The following is a 24,670-nucleotide window of genomic DNA, read 5'->3' on the forward strand; positions in this document are numbered from 1 at the left end:
CACATCCCTTCACACACACAAAAACAAGAGACAGAGACAGAGACAGAGACAGAGAGACAGGGGAAGGGGGAGGGCAGGGGCAGGGCACAACACAAAATACTACAAATACAAATACAAATACAAAGATTACAAATACAAATACAAATACTACAAATACAAATACAAATACTACAAATACAAATACAAATACAAAGACTACAAATACAAATACACAAGAAATTGAATGAAGAAATCAGAATCTCAAACCAAAATTTGTGCATCTTGAATTGTGTCGCCGGCCACCCGTTGTTGTTCGCCTAGATTCACATTCCATCCCCCCCTCTCCCCCTTCCACCTGAATGATTGATTCCACGACTGATTCCACGCGCATCATGAACATTGATTCCAAGACATGTTCCCGTATATGTATATGGATCGTGCGGCCTCCATCGTATGAAATTTAAGTCGACCACCCTCTCCGCACCGTATGCTCAATCATTGAAATGGAGATCCTCATCAAATGTAGCAAAAAACACTAAACGAGATGTGGGAAACGTGGGTCTACAGTAGTTAGTAGTCACGTAGCTCTCCACGCCCCATTCTCGACCACGTCACATGGATGTGCAAATATGTGTTATGATCGATGCCCATTATGTGGCTTTGCAATACAATGATTCGTCGCCCACCACGCACATTCCATGATCATAATGTTGGTCCACATGGTCTAGTCGAACGCTCAATGAATTTGGTGACACTCGAATGCAAAGTCATGCAATCACACACAAATCATGCGGCTACATGAAGCACATCACTCGCATAATATTTGATTTGACAATGGCATGCACTCACTCGCATAATATTTGATTTGACAATGGAGGGCGGTATCGTGCATATATTGGCAATCAATGCACACAATGCAGGAAGTGTTTATTCACATTGAAGAGTAACATGCTTATATGTTGTCAGTCTTCACAAATCATCTCACCTTCAACCTTGATTTTGGGAGGACGTAGCTTTTTACAGGAATTTGTAAGGGGTAGCGCACATCTCTCCCAAAATGCCTTCATCGTTTTCATTCCATGTTTCAATGTCTTATTCATATATCATATGTATATATGTACACGTATACACAATGCATAAATGTGCTCACATATCTAGAAAATCCATATGGAAAATGAAGCGGTGCTTCATATTCTTAGGAGTCATGATTTAAAGGGACACATTTCAAGTGTGCACGTCTTGCTTGTACATGAAAGGAAAGGCGCTTTCAATGGAAATCATTGTTTCTTTATAAAGTGAAGCCTTTTGAGGTCCATTATAGATCTATTGTTGATTTCATGACACTCACCATATTGATGCCTAAAGCAATTCCCCAAGAAATAAGCATCAATATTGTGCCCAGTAGTAGCATGGTTACGTGGTGGATCTAGAACCTAGTATTTGATTTCACAAATATATCTCGAATGATGGCCACACATGATGATGCTACCTTTGGAATCTTCTTTCGTCTTGATTTATTTTCTTACATCAAACCTCGAGGTGAAACAAAGCTCCCGCAACCTCTATTAATGATAAGTAAGAGAAAATTAAGAAGGAACTTGAAGTACAATAGAGAGAACGAATAAATTCCTTGTTTTTTTTCTTAGTAAAAGAGAGCTTTTCAAGGAATTTTTAATGGCTTTACAAAGCATTTCACATAGCTAAACCTATTAGAATGGGCAGACCTAAAAATCAAAGAGTCGGTGAACAAAACATGATTGTTGAAGTCAAAATTGTTTGAATGTATCAAATGCTAAAAGATAATGTAAAGAATGGAATATAGCAAAGCTACTTCAATAATACTCTATAATGTCCAAAGCTCTTTTATTGGTTTTTTTTTTTTTTTTGCCAAAAAAAAACTCATTCCATTAGTTATAAAATTTTACATATGAGATTAATATATACAAATCCCTGTAGGGACGCGATAAGTCCATCTTATGTGGATGCCCACCGACTCAATAAAGGGGGAGGTCGACCATTGCTGGATGAAGTCTAGTCGTTGTCTTTCAACTCCATCGAAGTTGCCCTGGAGGCCATCATATTGGATTTTTAGCGTGGCTACAACTTCACTCCATATCTCTTGCATTAACACTATTGGTTGCACGGTTTGGTTGGCGTCTACACCGTTGTTTCCATAGAGTCCAAAGAGTGATTGGGCTAACCAATTCCAACACAACTTCAGATTTGGCATTGATAGGAGTTGAGTGGACATTGTCGATGGTGGAGAAAAAAACCTCTTGTGCTTTTATCACCAAAATCATCCCCTCCTCCTGATGCTCGTATCTATCAAGTGGAGCTTGCCATGATTAACAATCAGCAACGGTTCGTTTTGAACCGAACCAAACCGTGAAACTGTGGTTTAACGGCTTAACGGTTTCAACAGTCAAAAACCGCGGTTTGAACGGTTTAATGATTTTTTATTTTTTATTTTATTTGTTAAATTTTTAAATTTTTTTTTTTAAATTTCTAAAAAATTAAAAAAATTGTTTTTTGTTGAGATATCAAGCTCAACCAGTTTTATCTAGTTTCTCAACACATGTAACTTAGTAGTTACCTAGATCGAATCTAGTTAATGTATTGACCTTAAGCCTTTAAATAGGACCTTGTACTTAAGTGGGATATTCTAGATCCTCCACTCCTTAGTACATTTAATGTAGGACTTACACATAAGTACCTATGTTCTACCCACACATGTGCACCTTTGCACATGGGTTGTATATATACCTCATTGTGGGTATTTTTGTATGTTAATGACACTTTTCAATATAGTCAATCATCCCCCATTTATCTTCGTGTTCATAAGTGTAACTTTCTCTCTCTCTCTCTTCCTCTCACACACTCTCACGTGCATATCATACTAATCTTCCGTTGCTTAACGTAACCATATAATTAGTCTCTAATTAACCCTAGTTAATTACCTAATTACTTAACATTTTAAAACAATCTTTTCATTTTTAGAGTTTATTCTCACATTTTAGGAACATCTTTAAAATTTAAAAAAATGAAATATTATAGATTTAAAAAAATTAAAAATTAAAAATTTTGACCTATGTTGAAAACCGAAACCGAACCACGAAACCACGGTTTAATGGTTTAATGATTTGAAAAATGTTTACCGGTTCGGTTTAACGGTTTCGTGGTTCGGTTCGGTTCATGTTTCAAAAAAAATTAAACGGTTTGGTTTGGATCCTCCCAAACCGAACCGAACCAAATCGTTGCCAATTGTTAGCCATGATAGCCAACATATATTTCCCCACTTGATTAAGCCTTGCACCTAGCATAATTGCAATAAGTGGCCAACCCCCTGCCATATTTGATCGGACTCTAGGTAGTTCCACAAAGCGTGTCGGATTGATTCTATTGCATTTGGGCATGCTACACAATTAGGAGAGCTAAGGTTCTCACGCTACCATGCACCAACCAGTAGTGACCTATGTATTAATAGCCATTGGAAAGTGGTGATTCGTCATGCGTGTTGTTGTTTCCATATTTTTTTCCAAAACTTGGTGATAATTGTGTGAGGAACATGATATGTGTGCCAAACCTTTGCAGTAGCCGACTCTCGGGCGGTTTGAGCAGCTAGAATATGGCGACCCAATCTAGTTGTGAATTGAAAGAAAGGGATGGGTTTGCTTCCTTGCCCCGCGTAAGGATCATGCCATGTCCAATGCAAAGGGTCCCAACTACCCTTATGTAGCCATGTGTTTTCGTGAGTACATATGTGCCAATCTGGTTGTACTTTGATAGGATCAGGATCTACAATCCATGTTCACATATAATATAAGACTTCCATAATAATACTTGTTGGGTTTCGTGGGCCATTTTAGTTTGTGATATAACACACATTGACTCTCTCTCTCTCTCTCTGGTGAAAACACACCATTATATTAGTAAATGTGTGTGAAAAATACCACAATGCTACCAAAATCGAGTCTAGTCACGACTCACCAATGCACAAGTACTAGAACATGTTGAATTTCCATTGGGCGAGACAAACACTTCACCAAGGAAAGAATTTCTACTTGCTCAAATAGACAAATTTGCCACATTAGTACTCCGTTCAACTTTCGTATATAAGCTTTGGCTCCATGCCTACCATCAAATACAAAACCATTGCGCATATCCCAATTATAACACAATTCTCAATATTGCGGAAATAGACGAACGATCTCCATATTTGATTTTGGGTCAACTTAATTGAATTATGCAAAAACCCATTGTCTCGATGTCAAACAACAACACGACCAAACTTGTCAAATTTGAGAAATGTAACTCCAAATGTGACAAGCAATCAAACATTGTATGGAATGATGAGTAATATCTTCAACTTGAACAATGCAAAAGAAGCAATCACCCATTGCTAATCTATGCCCATTTAGAGCTAATCCCAAAGGCAAACTCTCAATCAAAACTATGCAAATGAAGACCTTTGCTCCCAACTACATTTTAAGATCTACTATCATCCATAATTAGAGTTATGTACTTCCCATTCTTGTTAGGCCTAGATGATTACCACTTAAGAGACTTAGCATAGTAAAGATAGAAGGGATAAATTGTCACGTGGAAAAATGACATTTGACCTCGTAAACACCAATAAACCCGCGGTTCCTCTTTAGTTTGTAGAGGTAAAGAACCTTGCATCAATGTTATATCTTGTAGTTGTTGCTCGATAAACCCATAATTAGTTAGGATTGAGCCTCAATATATCCCTCGTTTCTTTGACCCCCAAAATGAAACAATCAATTAAACTAGGAGCACAATCAATGTGTGTGTGTGTGTGGGTGGACCGTGGGATCTCAACATTCTAGTTATGTTGACCCAAGGGAAAATCTTATTTGGCTCGCACAATACTAGAGTGATATTCTTTACAATTTCCAAAAGCACACCGGCCATATGCATTTGTTTTATTCTTGGAAACATATTGTACAAAAGAAAGGCAAATTTGTCTTGATTAGTTTATAAAGTATTTTATGAACCAGAATTTTCTAACCAATCCACGAAAGTTAGTGAAAACTATGTGGCCCATGTAAACAGTTAGGTAAATAATCTAAAACTTTCTCAAGGATATGATATGAAAGAACGATTATTTTCTATCATCGCGTTGTCAAGCTTATATATAAACTTGAAAAAAAAAAGTCATGAATATGTGAAAAACCTTAAAAATGAAGACACCAAAGTGGTTGTTGAAGGGTATCATTGTTCAAGGTTGCTTTCACAACCCCTTCATAACCACAACATCCATATTGTGTATAGCAAAACTTGGAATTCGCAATAACAACTAGAAGGTAATAGTCTTTCCAACTTATGATTGTCTACTCAAATAAGTTGTCGTTGCAAATCAAGTGACAACATACCCTACATTGTTAGGAAAATTACACTAATTGTGTTGGTTCAATGATTGTGCCAAATAAGAGATGACATTTTACTTTCAAATTTTCGAAGCAATCACAATTAACAAGAGAACTCAAACCCCATGAAGAGAGGAGAGGCAATGTCACAAGGGAAGAGGGTAGGAACTACTTTAACTGTTAGAGATTATTTCTAATGTAAGCATGAAATAAGGAAATAAATGATAGATAGATAAGAGAAAGAGTGGAAAAGAAGGGTGTTGATCCACCCGACCACCATGTAGTTGGCGTCCCACACCACCTCCATGGCATCGAGTCGTAGACGGACTCGAGCCTTGATTGGCATCCCATACCACCTCCATGGCATCGAGTTGTACCTAGTATTGGCGTGCTCGTTACAAGAGTCTCGACGTAGTTGAATCAGGTGACCGATGAGGGTAGCTAGGCCTCATATTTATTGCCAGACCTAAGGCCCCCAGGCAAGTTCACACGTATCCTTTATAGGTTGTCTCAATTCCTAGGATTACAAGTAATCATCCCTTCTTTACACTCTTGGTTAACCCTCACATTTTATCCTGGTGTGTATAATACTATGATACAACTTACCACAGGATAAATTATGGTCATGCCTGTGGGCCACAACATTAACAATATAAACAAGCCATATCGGTTAATAATAACCTTTTTGGTAAAATAAATGGGTAAAAAGTTGTTATATGTATATAAAAAAAAGTGCAAGATATGATTCCACATGTACAATATAAAACAAAAATTTGGCATCCTTGAAAATGTCAACGATTTCTTTAGTTTGAAAGAGTTGCAAACCTAGTGGTCTCTTGTATGCGCATTCTTGGAGGCAAAGCAATTGCCCAACACATTGTCAGCTAGAGCAACATATGAATATAAAAAAAAATTCAATAAATAAATTGTAACGATTACGCTTTCCAAAACATATGGCGGTCAGTTCAAGCCTAAAGTGAAGAGTTGAACCTTGGGCTCATCGTCTAAAAAAATTGAACTTGACATTAAGATAGGGATTGACAACTGCTCGGTTCAAGCCTAAACCAATTTATAACGGCTTGAGCCTACCTAAACGGTTTGAGCTTGGCTTGGGCCTTGCCAAACCGGCTAAGCCGTTTATGGGATTTAATTAGGCGGTCATTTCAAGCCTAAAGTGAAGAGTTGAATCTTGGGCTCATCGTCTAAATAATTGAACTTGACATTAAGATAAGGGATTGACAACGGCTAGGCTCAAGCATAAACCGGCTTGGGTCGGCTTAGGCTTGAGCCTGCCTAAACGGTTTGAGCTCGGCTCGGCTTGGGCCTTACCAAACCGGCTGAACCGTTTATGGGATTGAATTAGGTTAGATAATAGAGACTAGAGTGATCATTGACGACTCACGAGTATAGTCTCCACACAGAGTGACGACTCAGGAATCTCCATACAGACGAGAGAGAGAGAGAGAGAGAGTCCTGCTGCCTGCAGCCTTCAAGTAATTACTAATCGCAGATACTATATTAATTTCCTTTCTTAGGTTCCTATATCCAGTAATTGTAAGGCTTGTTGCTTGCCTATCTAACGCCAAAAAAAGCAGTCCGCAAACACTATTCTTGATTGACCTGTCTCTATCACACACTAAGTTTGAAATGTGTATATCCAGGATGTCCACAAACAGAATTTCATTACAAGCATTGAAGGAAGACATGGTGACAGGATTCAAAAATAAAAGAAACGTTTTTTCCAATCATACTGAAGTATATTTCCTTTCAGAGAATTGGACTGAAAGTGTTTTTCATATTCATATTCATTCTTTTCTCTGTTGGTATATCTTTCTTTCTTTCAGTTGCACTGAAATTGCATTCATGTTTGTTAATTACAAAGACAGCATACTATAATGTCTTGGTAATCATCTATGTCGTTGACATATTGATGTCCACCACAACATTAGAAACATATCCCTAGCCAGAGTGGTTCCAAAGGTTTCTCAAAGTGTTTACAAATCTGATCAATGGAGTATATTATAAATGTGTATTTGATAATTCAACAAACGTTTAATCTAGAAGAAGATTGGCAAATGTGATATCTAGAGAATAGAATATATTGAAGAAATTGTTCACCCACCATTTCGCATTGCCAGCTTTTCATAGATGGTAGTGTCTAATGGATATATATTATATGGATTCTCAGACTACTTCAAATGGCATTCGAATACAAGAAATAAAATGGCATGAAAACATTTGTAGAAACTCTAGTGATGTGTGAATGATTTATTATCTAATCGATGTTCATGTTTCTGAGCTATATTTAGTGTTTCTACATAATTACCACTTGAAATTTCACATGCACACATTGTGCATAATAGACCGAGATGGTTATCATGAGAGTTCCAAAACATGGAACATGGTTTTATTGGCAAGCTAATTTGAGCATATCTCTAGCCTCACTAGTAAATTGATTGTACCTTATGGCTAATAGTATGGTTAATTAGTTTATATTTGTATAATGTCAACATGTTTAAAGAGGGAACACAAGATTGGCATTGTTTATCCATATGTATATACCACAAATTTACTTTAGGTACAACATTTCTAGAACATACCTAAGGGTAGAATATGCGTGTCCAAATGGTCCACTAGTAATAATAAATCTATATCTTGCCTTAATTACCAATACATGTTGCAAGTACTCTATCATAATATTATACCACTATAAGTCAACATTGTTAAAATAAAAGGATAGTATTTCTTTATATGCCCATGAAAGGAAGCTACTTGATACTAAATCTTCCATTGGCCTTGAGCCTCAAAGATTGCTAAGTGTGGTTTACTGCACCAAATCTCTATACATGTAGCAACTTTATAAATGATGTATAAGATACAAGCGTTCCCACTATAGTCTCTTTTAATTGGATGGCATGTAATACCTAGCAAGATACACAGGTGTCCATGACTTCGTCTAACTTTAATTTAGGAATCAGCAACATTTTGGATATAGTTACATACATTTGTTATTTCTTTCTTTGATATTGCACACTATTTATTCTATGAATTTTATTTTGGTTATAGGTACATACATTTATGTATATGGAAGATAGTCCCAAACCGGTTCACAAACCGGTTTAGCCTAAACCGATTCATGGATCGGTTTGGTTTGGTTCAGGTTTGAGAACCCCAAACCGGCTAAACCTAAACAGAACTGTTGCTGATCCCTACATTAAGAGCAATATAGTGAACTAAGCACTATGTAAGATTCAAATTTTGAATTTTAGATCATTATAATAACAATACATTAGCACTTATAAATATGGTAGATGATCTTAAAGAACTATCACTGGTCACATACTTGAAGATAGGTATTAACAAATATAATCACCTACCTTTGATCCCGTAAGGGAAGAACTTATGACCATTGTCACCTATATTCCTACTACTGTTTCCGAGATATCAAGATAATATTCTTGTCAAACTAAATATCAATTACTGAAAGATCACTTCAAATGTATAAAGCAGAACACCTGAAGTGCCATACCTGAAGACCTCACAATGATTGTAACCTATATATGATTCCAAACTGGAAGACCTTATTACCATTCTCAACTATTTTCTAACACTCTTGTATATGGGAAGAGATAGAGAGTGTGTGTGTGATATATATATATATATATATGTATGTATGTATGTATGTATGTATGTATCTTATATCTAGACCAGCCACCATATCAACATCTGGTAGAGTCGGACGACACATAAACAAACTCTACCCTTTCTACATATCAACAAGTGATAGTGAATTGAGACATTCTAACAAGTTAATTTGAGCAAAAACACATGCTTTCATTGCACTTGGAATGTGTACATCAAATACAATCAAACATCACCACAGATATTGTGATCTATTATTAATTATTACTTTTGGTTCGAGAATAGTAGATTGTCACCAAGAGCCACCAGCCATAACTGCCTCGACATCACTGATCTCACGCGGACATTTTGTAAGGTTTTCACACCCAGTCGCAGTTACAACCTACTCATTACATGACCATTTAAACGAGTGAATCCGTAAAAATGGATATAGGTTTGCAAACTCTCAATGAATTGAATGAATGGAAAACATGTCATTAATGATTAGGTTACATACTATGTCATCTTCAAGCCTCACACCACCGAACCCTCGGAATCTTTCAATCTCTTTCTGATTGATGAAGCAAGAAGTATCTGGGCTGCTAATTGCTTCATCCAGTAGTATGTCAATGAAGTAGCAACCTGGCTCAACAGTTATAACCTAAAAAATGAACATATGAGTGAGAAGACCAATGTTTTTGCACTATATGTTCCATAATGGTAGCAAACCTATAATGAGTGAATTTAAGACCTCTATATTTTGAATCATATTTAAAATATAACCTCATATTCGCCTTCCTCTGAACTACTAACAAATTTTCATTAAACTGCACAGCTTGCATTTCTTGAAGGAAAATCCAATAGTTTTGAATAATCTTAAGACAGTATATTAGATATTGTTAATATGAGGGGTATAAATGGAATAGTGGTTCGTTATTAAATAATAAAAACAGGTCACAGCTTATTCATCCCCACTACTATCACCCTTTTCAAATGATACCCACATTGTAAGAATCTAGATGTCTTTCTTAGAAGAGTTGGTGGTTTGAGACATTGGATTAAACCGTGTGGGTTTCTCAAACATTTTAATTTTTCTTGCATCAACAAAAATCCCTCAAACGTTATCAGTCTTTTTTGCATCTACTACATTATGTTAGCACTGCTATCACCAAGGACTCCTAGAAATGTGTGTGCATGTATTGAACACATGCATGCACACATGCAGACACGCATTCCCTCTTTGTGGATGATGTGGATATCCTTGCAACTAGCACCATTAAGATCACAATAGATATGCATTTGATTTTTATATTTTGATTCAGCCAATGTTTCTAGTGTTCAGAAAAATTATAGTGAAGTACTAATCATTTTGTTGCATATATGTTTTGTCAGTTTTCACATCACATTAAGGTAGGAAGCCAGAAATATACTGTATTACAATAAAAATATCAACAAACAGGCAGAAAGCAGGATATTTCTACCATTCCTTCTTCAAGGGTTCTTGCTGTGCGGAGGGATTTTAATCCTGGATCTGTTGGCCTTTCCACTCCCTTAATCAAGAGAAATAAATCATTTTAAAGTAATGAAGAATTGATAGCTTCATACATTTATATCAAGTGTACCTTCAGATAGCCTCCTGGATCATGTGTATCAAGACCAAGAAAATGACCTAATCCATGAGGCATAAAGGTGGCTCCAAGTCTCTTTGCAACCATATGGTCTATCTCTCTGTACAAATTTACAACCATGATAAGCATCTCTTTTTTTTGGATATTAGAATTTAATGTGTCTGAACTTCAATTACCCAATCAAAATATTTGCATTCAGTAATGCTTCCAAAATTTTCTTTTCCGCCAACCTGTAGTGAACATGCAAAGTCAGTATTGAAAAGATTAAAGTCTGCTCCAGCACAAATATGATAAGCCATACATAATCAGTGAACATTGGAGAAACATCTATATTGAAAATTTTCTATACAAATGATTACTCATTCTAACTTCCAGCTAATGCCTAGAAGTACAACATCTTCACCATCAATAGCACAATCCTTTCCTCAAAAAAATTGAACCATTTCTAGAGACGATAATAAATCAGTTCTTTTACAGGTGCATCTCCACCCAGCTGATGCCTGGTCTAATTGCTGCCAAGACTGCTTTTTGAGCATCCAATACACCCTAAAGAAAAGAAGGATGTGAAAAATGTTAACTTATTTTGCCAAACAGTTTCTCTACACACTCATTTCAAAGAATAGAGTAGAAATCACACAGCTCTCAGGACCTACTATAGTCTGTAGTATATACCATGGTGAGACAAAAACAAAAGACTACATATGTAGATACCCAGTGCATAGGAGATGTTTAACAGGTTTCCAAGCAAGAGAGATACAATATATGTTTGAAAGCCATTACCTTGAGTCCTGATGAGTTGAAATTTGTGAACTTTGTGCACTTAAAAATGAAAATTTAAATTTGACGTTGTCTTTTGAAAGCAATAAGAGGCATAATAGACTAGAATTACAATTATATTCTATTTCTAGACCTTCATGAAAACATAACAGATGCTGTTTTTGGGCAAGCATTTCTTCAGAAACCATTTAAAGAGGCTTGAAACATTGTTTATTGCTATTATGAATAAGACCTTTTAAAATAAATTTATTGTCAGGGGAAGTCCTGTAATAAAAATAGGTTTTCAAATGGTGGCCATTCATTATGGGTATGGATTTAGTATTTCTAAAGAAAATTGGCTCAAAACATAGTCTTAGGATAATGCAATGGGTCCACATCAAAGTGATCTGGATACAAGCATGGACAATGAGATGAAATTTCACATGCTAACCTGATATATGACACGTTGGTCTTTAGTGAAACTTCCATTCACCTGTTTAAAATTTATAACCAAAAAATAATAATCAATAAGACAGCATACAGCATATATTCCTAAAAAACTACTAGCACCCTTTATCTCAAAAAGACTTGTCAGAAGGTAAACGACTAGTGCTACCAACTAATTAGTTTGAACTCAATGTTGTTCACATGTTAAACATTACAAATGCTATGAAATAGCATGTTAGACTAATGTTTTTTGGGGCCAGGGGATTATTAGCATCTTTTAAGAGCCAAAATGGCCTAATTAGTGGAAATGCTTAAGATACCAGAGCGCCACATTTCCCATTTTAAACTTAGACTGAAACTTTAGCCCTCAAAAGATCTCCAACATGGACCAATCCAATATGGAGGGTTCTCTGGAATGAGGAGGAACCTTTGGTGTTGGGTGATGAGGTCATCATCCAGATGGATGGGGGCTACATGCATGCCAAAATGTGATTGCCCAATCTATTGTAACCCCTTTTGAGTGTTGTGGTTGAGAAGACCCTACTTGTGTAGCCATTGATTGACTTGTAACATGAGAAGGAATGATGGAGCAAGAGATAGACTTTTAAAGTCCACAGAAGACCAATTGTGATCTATGAGAGAGGCAGAAAGAAAGAAAGAAAGATATATTAACATCTTTTAAGAGGCCAAAATGGCCTATAAGACCAAATAAGAGATTACATCTTGAGTGTTGTCTCATCTTTGAGAACAAATCAAAATAAAATAAATATTACACAGTAAATATAAAAGTAAATAAGATGAAAAGAGAAGAAACGAGGGAATCTGGTTTTTGGCACATGTGAGATTCTCAAGTTAGGTATATTGTAGCGTTTGTCTTCAAATGATCTCTAGCATAGGTCGATCTAGAATGGAAATGTCTCCGAAGCAGAGAAATCAAATACCATTGATACCTTTGAGAGGCCAAAATGAATCGTGAGACCAAAAAATTTACATCAAGGAGAGAAGACATGTAAATCTAATAATGCATAGTTCAATGATGGATGTTAAGGCAACCATATGCAAGCTTAAGGCCACTCTGAGGTCAAGTGATGCATGAACAAATGAACCAAGGGAATACAATATCCTCAAAAGGAAATGAAGATCAGTATGAACTTGATAGAGAGACAAAGGTCATTGCATCTGTATGCTCAGAAATGGTCAATGGACTGGCCTTAGTAACTAAAGACTGGATATATACATTACTAAACCAGGTAATATACCACACTGTTTTCTTCAAGTTTGGCACAATAACTGGAAGAAACTATACATAAGAGGGAATCAGCATTGGATCGCCAACCATCACACAATTATGGTGGGATCTTCTGTGGCTAAGTTTTTAGGTAGTATTGTTGAACATCAACTGAGTGAATGGGCTGAGAAAGACAACAAGAGAGGTGTGGAACATGCAGGTTTCCAACCTAAACACAGCACTATTGTTCATCTCATTATATGGTATCATTGGAGGTCAGCTTGATCGACAATTAAAGGTTTGCACAGAACTGCAAACTCCTGGTATTTTTTCTTTTCTTATAAACAACAAGCTTTTTTATTAGGCAATCATTCATTAATCAGGATAATTTTCATTGATTTTATTTTGCAATAAACCTATTGATATTTTATTCACTCATCACTAATTTCTCTTTTTTGGTTTCATGTACATCACATATTTCTATATATCAAACATACATTATAATTGTTAAAACTTTATTCCTTTCTTCTGTGTATCAAGATTTATAATGCACTTTATGATCATCTGTCTTCCATGACAATCACCCACATGGGTACAAATGTGTTCAGCGACACCCATGAGCACATTCACAATTACAACCTTATGCGGTGGACATTGCAACCAAAACGCATGTGTTAAGCACACACATGTTACACAATCTTGTGCATGTTCGCACATGGCCAACACCTTATACGGAATTTCACCGGTGAGTGCCTAAAATCATGGCATTTCACATGTGCAGTACACAAAATCACCATGTAAGGCATGGACCATTATAGAGCGTACAATGAAAACATAATGCACAGAAACGAAAGAAAGATACATTGATGATTATAATGTATGTTCTCTACATGGATAAACATGATGCACAAGAGAGAAAAAAATGCACCCACACAGATGGCCATCACATAAAGTGAGGACAAATACCTTGTAAGGCATGGACCATCATAGAGGGCACGATGAAAACATGATGCACAGAGAAGAAAGAAAGATAGATTACTGATTATAATGTATGTTTGATACGTAGATAAACATCATGCACACGAAAGAAAACAATGCATCTACGAGGATGACCATCACATGAAGTGCGGACAATCACCATGTAAGGCATGGACCATCATAGAGGGAATGATGAAAACATGATGCACAGAAAAGAAATAAAGATAGATTAATGATTATAATATACGTTCAATAAGTGGATAAACATGATGCATGATAAAGAAAACAGAGAGAGGGAATGAAAGAAAGATATATTAACGCCTTTTAAGACGTTAATAGAGAGAGGTTTATGTTTCGTTACAAACATGATGTGCAAGAGAGATCTCAATAGGTTTATCATAAAAACATCAATGAAAATATTACTTTTTTATCAATGATTGCCAAATAAAAAAGTATAGTTTGTTGAAAATAAAATAAAAGATACCGAGATTTTTCGCTTTTTTGATTTCTGGATTGAAGAGAAAATCACTTGTTAATCGACTCCAAGGAGACGAATACAAAACCCCATCGGTATACCATGCTATTATATATGGCTTTGTAACAACAGATCTGAAATACAAGAACTTTGCCTCGTCCACAGAGTTCCAGTGGCATCTCTAAGATGTTGTATTGAAGGTGATCACTAGTTCGCTTTTTATAGTTGAACTCCATAGACTCACAAACAGCCACGTGTTCTCACATGTTACTAGTCTTTATGGGTTTGTCCCGAGTCCAAGGATAACTGGTTTTCCATTTATCCTAACCTTAAATCCTGGAAATTAGTCGTCTTCATAAGGCTATGCCCTTAACATCTACTCTCCTCAATGATATCCCAAAATGTGGAAATACAATCCATTGTAGAGAACCTTCTCCTAAAACAAGCATGTCCTTCAGCTCAGGTACCTTCTTTCAGAAGCATTTAATTTGCCAAAAAATGAACAGTCATGAATCATGATCATGTGGTAGTTGGTAGATGTGAATCTCCCGAATTGAGTATGGGTACTGGTGGTAGTACTCAAAGTCTCTGGAAATCCATCACATTGAGAGAGAGGATGCAAGTATAGGTGCTAGAATGCACAGAGATGATCCTTAGGAAAACCTCCAATATTTTCCTAAACCCAGACATATAAAATACATTTGAAACGTTTTCATAATACACTGCAATAAAATGTGAGATAAACACTGCTTTTAATATATGCTGGATTAGGAAGTGTTATGAGAATAGAATTTAAACTGTAGACAAAAAATGATAGCAAGTGTACAGGATATGAACATGTTATATCGGAATCATAGAAATGATATTCTGCTCCCATATCCAAAAGTGCCATGTCGCCATCCTCAATAGTCTGTAAGGTTGGAAAAAAGAAGTAATAAGCTAATGCGAGATTTTGATTTTCTTTTCTGAAGCTTGAATCTAGAATATTGCTAAGTTTTCCATATAAATATCCGTATTTAATCAAGATTTTAGACAGACGTGTGATTTTTACCCGATCATTTGGGGCTGCTGCATGTCCATAATGTAATACTGAACTGCAATTTTCCAGACCAAAAGAGCTTATTGCTTGGAAACTTCAGAAAAACAATAAAGGATATACTGCAACAAATAGAATATAAATTCCCATTTTTTATATATTTCATTATTGATATTTACTTAAGACGTTTAGATTCTCTACTACATCAATAAGCTTGGTGTATAGGCTATAAAAATACTCCGAAATCATTTTCAAGACACAAAAACCTGTTGTGACCAGTGGCACATATGCATGTGTAAGAAACATGTCTACAACCACCATTTGTGTAGACATAATGCAAAAAATTGCTTTCTAGCTCATATTCTTTTATTCCTGGCCGTACAGTTTGCATCACCTGTTTAATGAAATCAAAGAGTTAATCATAACCCAGCTCACTTGAGATTCACTGCAGGAAGAATGTTAACATTCTATATTTTCATTTATGAGCTTCTGACTCTATCCTTCTAATAATATATTTTTTAATTGATGCAAGTAGGTTTCCATATTACCTTTACATGTGCAGCAGAGCTAATTTTGTTGATGTACCGCAGTAAATCCAGTTCATAATGGGATTTTATCACACGACATTCAGTTAGGATAGGATGCAATGTTTCACAGTCTGTTTCAAATTCATCTATTCCCTGTACAAGAGACAAACTTATTCAAGAAAAGTAACAAAGAGACATTTCAGCTTCATTCAGAAATACCAAAAGGCATTTCAGAAATTGAATTGGAATCCAGCCTCCTTTCTTCTATATCCGAGGTCAAAGTTCCATTATGACGCGAGATACCCAACATTTTGGAATCTCCATTTATTAAAATTGGTTTCATGATAGTAAAATTCAAATTGGAATCTTAACAGTAATACACAAGACAAGGTCAGGTGGTCTCCAATCCTGAAGGGAGGGATAAAAAACAAAAGACATTCATATGTATCTACATAATGCCTCGATGAATTTTGTACCTACATAATGCTTTGGAGGCATAGGGGAGATACACCCACAAATCAATACAATCCATTCAAGGATCTGTGCTTAGGCATATGTGAACAGTAATGAAAAATGAAGGGTTTAAATACTACAGTTCATTTTTTCAATGCAGGAATTAATGAAGTTTGTACTCGCAAGTTTGGCACTCTCAAGGTAACATTTTACGCAGGAATCAACATTTATTAATTTGGATAGATGTTTCCCTTTCTTGCTCCACATTTATTAATTTGGATAGATGTAGTTATCATTATTATCCCCATGATTCTCCCGTTGGAAAGATATTATATTTCAAGAAATCAACAATGCAAGTCATTAGACATAATAGTTCAAGCAAAGCAACAAATCAACGTACTAGATATGCAATGAAATCCAATAAACAGAAATAAGATTCCAACGTCTTGTTTCTGATCTGGAAGAGCTTTGCATGCATTCTTTGCTCTAGTTTCATTATCAATACTTATGAATAGAAAGACCAATTATGAAACCTCTCAATCTGCATAATGGAAATATCTTATAAATTCTCTCCTTACCTTAAAATCTGCAGGTTTTGAATAACGATCACTATCTGTGTTCAAGCCATAGAGCAAATATAGCAATGGATTTTCTAAGCCTTGGTTAAGTTGCCTCAAGGTTACTACAACTTCATCGACATAAAAAACCTCATCAACTTTGTAGTTATCCTGACATAAAAAATACCATTCTCATGTCAACATATGAGGTGATAAATCATTTTTTTAAGATAATGTTAACTTTGCTACTTTACCTTAAAATAGCTTCGTGGGAGTATTTCCCCACTCCAAATAGCATATTCTGCTGACAACCTGGGAATAAACAAATACGATTGGCCCGTTGCAACATCCTGAAATTCAGCATTTAATGTATGTGTTTATAAGTAAAAACGAATTGGGTTTTAATATGAAGCATTTTGACATGTATGACTCATGCATGAAAAAAATAAATTAAATGGATGTGATTCGGTATGTACAAAAAAATTATGGAAAAAAGATATGGATCAGCAATGAGACACAGATAGGTGAGTTATTCATTGAATAGGCTTTCCTAGTTAGGTTTGCTTGTTGATTTAAATAATAGGCCATCATGTGTGGCAATCATCAAAGATTTCCACATTCTAAAGGAAGCACCAGTTACTGGTGTTCACTCGGCACTCCAAAGTGGAATGTAATGGATATTGGATGTATGAGTTTCACTCCAAAGATTGAGTTCAGCCTTCAGAATTTCAACCTAGAAGGAAATTACAACACTAAAGTTGTTTTACACCAAATTTCTACCCTTCCGAATCAGACCTATGTGTTGGTTGCTTGCCAAGCCTTTGCATGTATTTAGCTCCAGCAATGTTGTTGAACTCCTCTGCCTCGATTTCTTGAGTCAATATGATTAGCATCCATTTTTTCAGAACAAAATCATCCATGATATTAATCATCAGAGAGAAGTAAAACTTGTAAATAGGATGAAAACTGAAAAACATTTCAAAGAGTTGGCCTCCATCATAACATTCTAAATTATCTCCATCTAATCCATTAAATAGGTAAGATAAAATTAGACATCAGGAACTGGCAGTTTCCTAATATACCTCACTTTTTATTTACGAAAAGGGAAACCCCATTTTCTCATGAGATTAAGAAACAAACAAGGTTTTTGTAGAAGTTTGGAGCCTATGCTCACCAAAGCACCGAAGAATCCAGGCTCCTTGACTCCAAATAAATATGCAAAATAGCTTTCCTGCCTGATAAAAAGTTGAAAACTGAGCACCTGATAACAAACAATAGACTCTGACATAGAAATAATTATGAAAGCGAGAATTTACCCTTTTTTTTTCATACTCTTAACAGTAGTAGAGTTTATTGCACATTATGTGTTTAACAAACAATCATTTCTCATAGCTTAAAGGCACAATATTGGTTTTAGAGTCATTTTGAACTCTTTCAATGGATTTATCTATATTATTGCTCCCATTTCTCATTCCTTTCATCTCTTAGATAGACATTATCCTTCAAAAGAACGTTTGTGTAAGATATATTCTTCTCAATAATAGTTTTATTTAAGTTTTTTGAACACATGTAGCATGCATATCCTTTTCTCCTCGTAAACTCTACAGGTTTACCTAGTTCTTGTTCTAGTTCTTAAGGTGTAATCTCTTGTTTGGTCTTATAGGCCATTTTGACCTCTTAAAAGATGTAAATATATCTTTCTTTGGTCTTTCTTCAAAACTAATCTCTCCATTCCACACTCTCATATATTTCTCTCTCTTTCTCTAGGTTCACTTTATTCCAACATCTATTTCATTCGACTTTCTGAACCTGCCACTACTTCATTACAGCATTTACTACATTGTTTCTTTTCTTCACTACTCCACTACTTTAACTCATTATGCTCCCAAGTATATTTTATCCCCTTCTATAAATTAATCTGTTACAAACCCCACTCTCATTCTTGTATTTAAAGGCGTTGAGTCGCACTACGGAATACAGTCCTTGTTTAGTTTATTTTTCTGCTGCTGCTACCTCTTTCGCACCTTACTATAGTTCGTAACACAATTTTCTTTGAGCAGCCAACAATCTATAACTTTTTTCTCATTTCCATCCCTCCCACCCTATAGAAGAGGCTCTCCAAACATCCATACATAGTCCCACTTAAACTATCATTTAGGGTGGAGTAGGTAGGTGCACATGATTACAACAATTCATTTGAAGCTTTATAGGAGGGACTCTATGGCTTCCAATGCCACTATTATATCTTTCCACCATTCCTCAACTTCCCAAAGATTCTAGATGGAACGAACTATATAGATTGGGAATCACATATGATCAGCTTGTTGTAATACAACCTTTCATACAATATTATTAAAGGACTGACCCGAATCCTAAGGCTAGAACTATTTTTTCATCTTCAGCACCCACACAAGCTTCAATTGACTCTTGGCTGGAAAAAGATGGTCATGCTCATGCTTTCATGCATTTCTCCACATTTTAGATGCTAAGTGGACTAAAGTTGAGTCCAAGATCAAGAAATCCAGAATTCTTGGGTACCAAATCAATATCAATTTTAGAGATGTTCATTTTTTAGAGTCACATGAAGAATTATTCCAGAATTTTTTGTGGAAGGTCCCAATTCCTTCCTCTACTTCAACTGGCCCACCTACGTCCTCCCCTCTTGTTTCAGCTACTCAAAGCTCATCCTCTATGCCAACTCTCTATTCCACCCTCGTCTCCTACTACAGACAAACCTACCCCTCATCAACTTCCATAAAAGAGCAATATGAAATTTAAAGAAGAAAGAACATTATTATTATTGGAGGCATGCAAGAGTATGATTCAGAGAATTATTATTAGACGCGTGTAAGAGTATGAATCAGAGAATGCACTTTCTCTTGCAGAGAATATTCAAAATTCTTTGAAGATCACTTTGCTATGGGAGATGCTATGCAAGATGTTACCATATATGCTACACATAGGGTTGGTAAGAAAAGGTTAGAAGGAACATTTTGTCGACTTATTGTTTGTGCAATCCTAGATAAACGCAAATGAGATATCATTTTAGATAGTAGTAGGGTGTATAAGGGCACCAGTTTCTTTATAATGGAGGATTGAACTCCAGACGAGTAAGAACGTAGAAAGCAAGCATATGCATCTAGAAAAGGAATTCAAAATGCATAGGAAGTGATGACCCATGGGACTATAGATACCTCAATTTTGAAAATCATATTTTGGAGTTGAGAGGATGTCCATGGATAAGGGGTTATGACTAAGTGATGTAGTGCAATATATTGATGTTATATTTTTGGCTGAAACTTGGGAGCATGATGCAAAATGCAGAGGATATCCATGGGATAACGGGTTAAGACTAAGAGATGTAGTGCAATATATTGATGTTATATTTTTGGCTGAAACTTGGAAGCATGATGCCAAACGCATGGCTAAGATAGATGGCTACCTTATCAAATTGATATGGCCTCACTCTAAAGGGAATATTGGATGTGCTGGGATAGCACATATTTACCATGAGAGCTTAGATAATTATATAAAATTATGCCATCAAACAAATAATGAGGTTTCCAAGACTACTTTAGAGTGATCGTAATCATCAAAAGACTTCATAACTCCATAACTTATGACCACCAGCCTCTTATAGATCATACATGATAAAATTAATCACCAAATAAATTTATGAAACCCCTTGAGCATGTGCATCTTCAAGAAGAATTGGAAAACTTTATGAGCACATAACTATAGCCACAACAGCAATTGGGTGATATGATCATTGAAAAATGGCTATATTCTATTATAATGGAGAAATTAATATCTTAGGTCTAAACAAAAGAGTGCCTCTCTCACAAATTCATACATTATAAAATAAATATTTAAAAAACTAACAGATAAATTCCTCTCTTACAAAGACAAACATAATAAACTAGCTACCAAGGTCTCTCTCACAAAAAGGGTATATATGAAAAACTAGCTATCAGATAAATCGTAAAGCAAAGGATCACAAATCCATGTACAATAAACTAGCTATGAAATATGTGAACAATGTTTTGAATCATTAATTTCAAGCTTAACCTATGTTGGATGTAATTAACTATACGAAAACTTGATCTCATCATTTTAAGAACGCCAAAAAATTTATGTTTTTGAAAGAAGCTAAAAATGCTTGTTTACCTGAAGAGCAAAAGGGAATCAGTACAATAATGGTATTGCTCCTCTCCTCCCTACAAAAAATTCAGATAAAGATATAAATTTTAAATTAAAAAAAAAACAAATCATAATTGTAGGCCGGGAAGATGAGAAAATTAATCTTTAAGTAAAAAAAAGATTAGGACAAAGAAATTACCTGCAACAGAGCAAACCCTGACAAAGGGCGCTTCTCAGATAGAAGATGACTACGGAGAGAGTCCAATAGCTTTGATCGATTGTGAGAGTGTAACTCCATGGGAACCTTGAAGGTCTCCATTGTTGTTAGTAGCTTAAAACAGAGCTAAATCCAAAAATCTTCTGATTTCCTCTTTCATTAGTATACATGTAGCATAATACATACATGCATGCATACATACATACATGATACAGTACATATATAATACAAATTTGTAATTACTATATACATATGTATTATACATACAAACAAACATACTACACTACATACATATATAATTATTATATATGTATGTAAGTAGGTATGTATGTATGTATGTATGTATGTATGTATATTAGGCTCTCACACTTGGGTTTCACGAGACCAAGTTCCTCGCGCACCAAGTCTTTACCTTGTGCTCGGTAGTGAATCTCGAGAAAAGACAACATTGTTCACTATAACCTCGATTTGAGTTTTTTCTTTTTTCTTTTCCTTATTTTGAGTAACAAATGTTTGATCAATACATATGTATAAGTTTCGTGTTGTTTTCCTTGTAGAATTTTGAAGATTCTTTCACGATTAGAAGGAAATTCTCGGGTGGCTGGTTGAATTTTGCCACACAATCTTTGGTGTGGGACCGGAGTGTATTAGGCCTACCCAACACCATTATTGGATGGGTGAATTTATTCATACTTTTTGGGGGATGACCATATTGACCAACTAATCACTTTGTTACATCAACATGAAAGTAGTTATTTATCTCTCCTCCAACATTGCTCTTGTTATAGAATAGCCCTTTGTGTTATTGGTTTTATTGTTTTGTTTGGCTATTAACTACAATGGTATTCATACTAATAGTTTTCACACAAGAACCTCCCCTCAGCCTAGGTTAACCAAACATTCGTATGTATCCATGATAGCTACCCATGTCATAACATTTCCCCCGTTGTGTGATGTGGGATGCTTGTGAAAGTTAAAGCATCTTGATTCAAGATATATGAAAGGTTGAAGGATAAGGCAAAAGTATAACAAGAAGGACATGAGGTAGGATGAAGCTCAAGACAACAAAAAGATATCTAGTACTATCGACAAGAGCTTACTCTCAAAATGATATGGTTATGGGTTTAATTCCTGTTTAGACCATGAGAGGCATTACGTGAACTTCACTGGGTCATGGATGGACATGGTGATCGACATTTTTTTACACCTAGTGTACTAAGAAGATAAATATAGGTGCATGCAATAGTGAAAAGGCAAGGGGCATGCCAAAAGAATATTGATTAGTTTTTATTTTATTTTAAACATATCCTTCCATTAGTTTAAAAAAACCATATCAACTAAAAAATACAAAATGATGGAAAGGAGATGATTATCCTTCCCCAACCCGTCTTGTGTAAGACAATAGCTAGCCATGAATCCTTCTTTTGATAGACTTGATTGAACACTTCCTCAATAGTTGAAGCATACCATGAATTTGCATATGTTCAAACCAAATCAATCTTCCTCATCATGTTCATATTCAACATCTCCCGATATCACCTTTGGGTCATCACATGCATCCAATATACCCCCACATTTACAATGACCAAGCATCCTCTATTTTCCATATTCAACGTAAAACTCAATCAAAGCATTATGGTATAGAGGTCATTTTGTATGCCTCGATCCATGAATATTGATTAGTTTTATATGCATGAGTAGCGCCAAAAGCCTATAAGAAGGGACAATGGAGGTTGTTGTCAAGGATCTTAATTTAGCATAAAACAAAAATGTTGTTGAGATTTCAATTGGGCTCAAGAGGGTGTATAAAGACCAACAACAACAATAGGCGACATGGTTATTTGTTGGGACGTTGCTCCGAATCTCAAGGATTTCCCCTCAAAGCTCTACATGTGATTCATATACTCTTCTATCTTAACTACTTCTTGCCATAAAAAACACTCCATCTAACGAGGGTTGAGATCTCATCTCGTTGTAAATATTTCAATTGTGAACTTTTGATGTAATATGTTATTTTACTATACATAAAAAATGATTTATAGTAATCCTATTGTTTTGGTGTAAATCGCAATTGAACAAGGATCGTGAAATATGAAGATATAGAATTTTGCTCAAAATTGATGGAAACTAGGTCCTTGAATTTCATGTTAGAGTGTTTTATTAGTGGCAAAGCACTTTGACACCATCAACTTGACCAATCCCATCCCCTCTTGTTCATGTCTGTAAAGAATCGAGAGTGATTCTATACAACGGAATAGATTAGAGATGTGTGTTATGTGTGTGTGAAAGAGGAGAGGCACAAGATAGATAGGAAAATAGAATACTCAAGATGTATATTGACAAGGAGTAGAGAATAACAAGTACAAGGATATAACATTACATGGATGATTAACGACGCTTACAAAGTAGGAGGAAGGTGCTTTATATGAGGTCACCCTCTCACTAAACCACTCACTCATTCTCTAACAACTATAGAAGCTCATGTGTCATGGAGAATGTGGAAACTCATTGGTTATGTGTCATAGAATATGATTCTATGCCACATAGTGAATGTTAGAAAGTAGTGGTGACCTTTGACCTATGAGTGTTCATACATTCTCAAGAAAGGTGTGTTCATACACTAGACTTAGGTTGAGTTTGATTCCCAACAAAGTCCATGGTGGTCTCACTCATGTTTCACATGCAAGCAAGTATTATTGCAACACCACCCCTCATTGCATGGTCTCTTATTTCAATCTATCAAAGTTCCTCTAACTAGTGAGGCATCATGAGAGGCTCAATGATATTATTATAATCTTTAATCTCCTTTTGAAGTTTCCTTATTGTAACCATGAGGTTTTACTCGTGAGTTAATTATAGACTCACCTTTATACATGCACATGCTCTTTAATGATGTCATTCTTTAATCCATTGTTGATCGTTTACCACACACTAATGTTCATGAATAAACATGTCAACCATTTGCAATGTAGTATAACCACATTTCAACTTTTTCGTATAGCAAAGATGACAATGCATTCAAAAGGAAATCAAAACTACATGCTCTAAGAAATTTAGCTTTGTCTAAATTGACTATTGGTGTGTTGTCAACAAACCAAACACATTATATACTTATGCAAATGATTTGTCGTGTATTGTGATTCAAGAATATTAAGGAAGAATAATGGGAAAGAACTTGATGTTTAATACAAGAGATTCATAATATTTAAACAATAATCCAAGAGGACATAAACTTTTTAGT

General features: G+C 35.5%; 1 protein-coding gene across 1 annotated transcript; it reads right to left on the bottom strand.

Moving 5' to 3' along the window:
• Positions 1-9,179: 9,179 nt before the first annotated feature.
• On the bottom strand, positions 9,180-21,605 carry LOC147855510 (Metallopeptidase M24 family protein). Its single transcript, XM_087330158.1, has 16 exons — positions 21,412-21,605; positions 21,240-21,289; positions 18,247-18,307; positions 17,327-17,422; positions 17,094-17,243; positions 16,084-16,215; positions 15,802-15,929; positions 15,551-15,593; positions 15,326-15,409; positions 11,823-11,864; positions 11,091-11,161; positions 10,792-10,845; positions 10,610-10,715; positions 10,469-10,537; positions 9,505-9,648; positions 9,180-9,390 (listed from the first exon to the last, which is right to left on the bottom strand). Exons 1-16 carry the CDS (start codon positions 21,529-21,531, stop codon positions 9,301-9,303), a joined length of 1,440 nt encoding a protein of 479 aa, XP_087186284.1. The 5' UTR covers positions 21,532-21,605; the 3' UTR covers positions 9,180-9,300.
• Positions 21,606-24,670: the final 3,065 nt, after the last annotated feature.

The sequence above is a fragment of the Azolla caroliniana genome, unplaced genomic scaffold (genome assembly GCF_043228905.1).
Source record: "Azolla caroliniana isolate FFs.n. ecotype wild unplaced genomic scaffold, voAzoCaro1.0.p SCAF_14, whole genome shotgun sequence".
Lineage (NCBI taxonomy): Eukaryota > Viridiplantae > Streptophyta > Polypodiopsida > Salviniales > Salviniaceae > Azolla > Azolla caroliniana.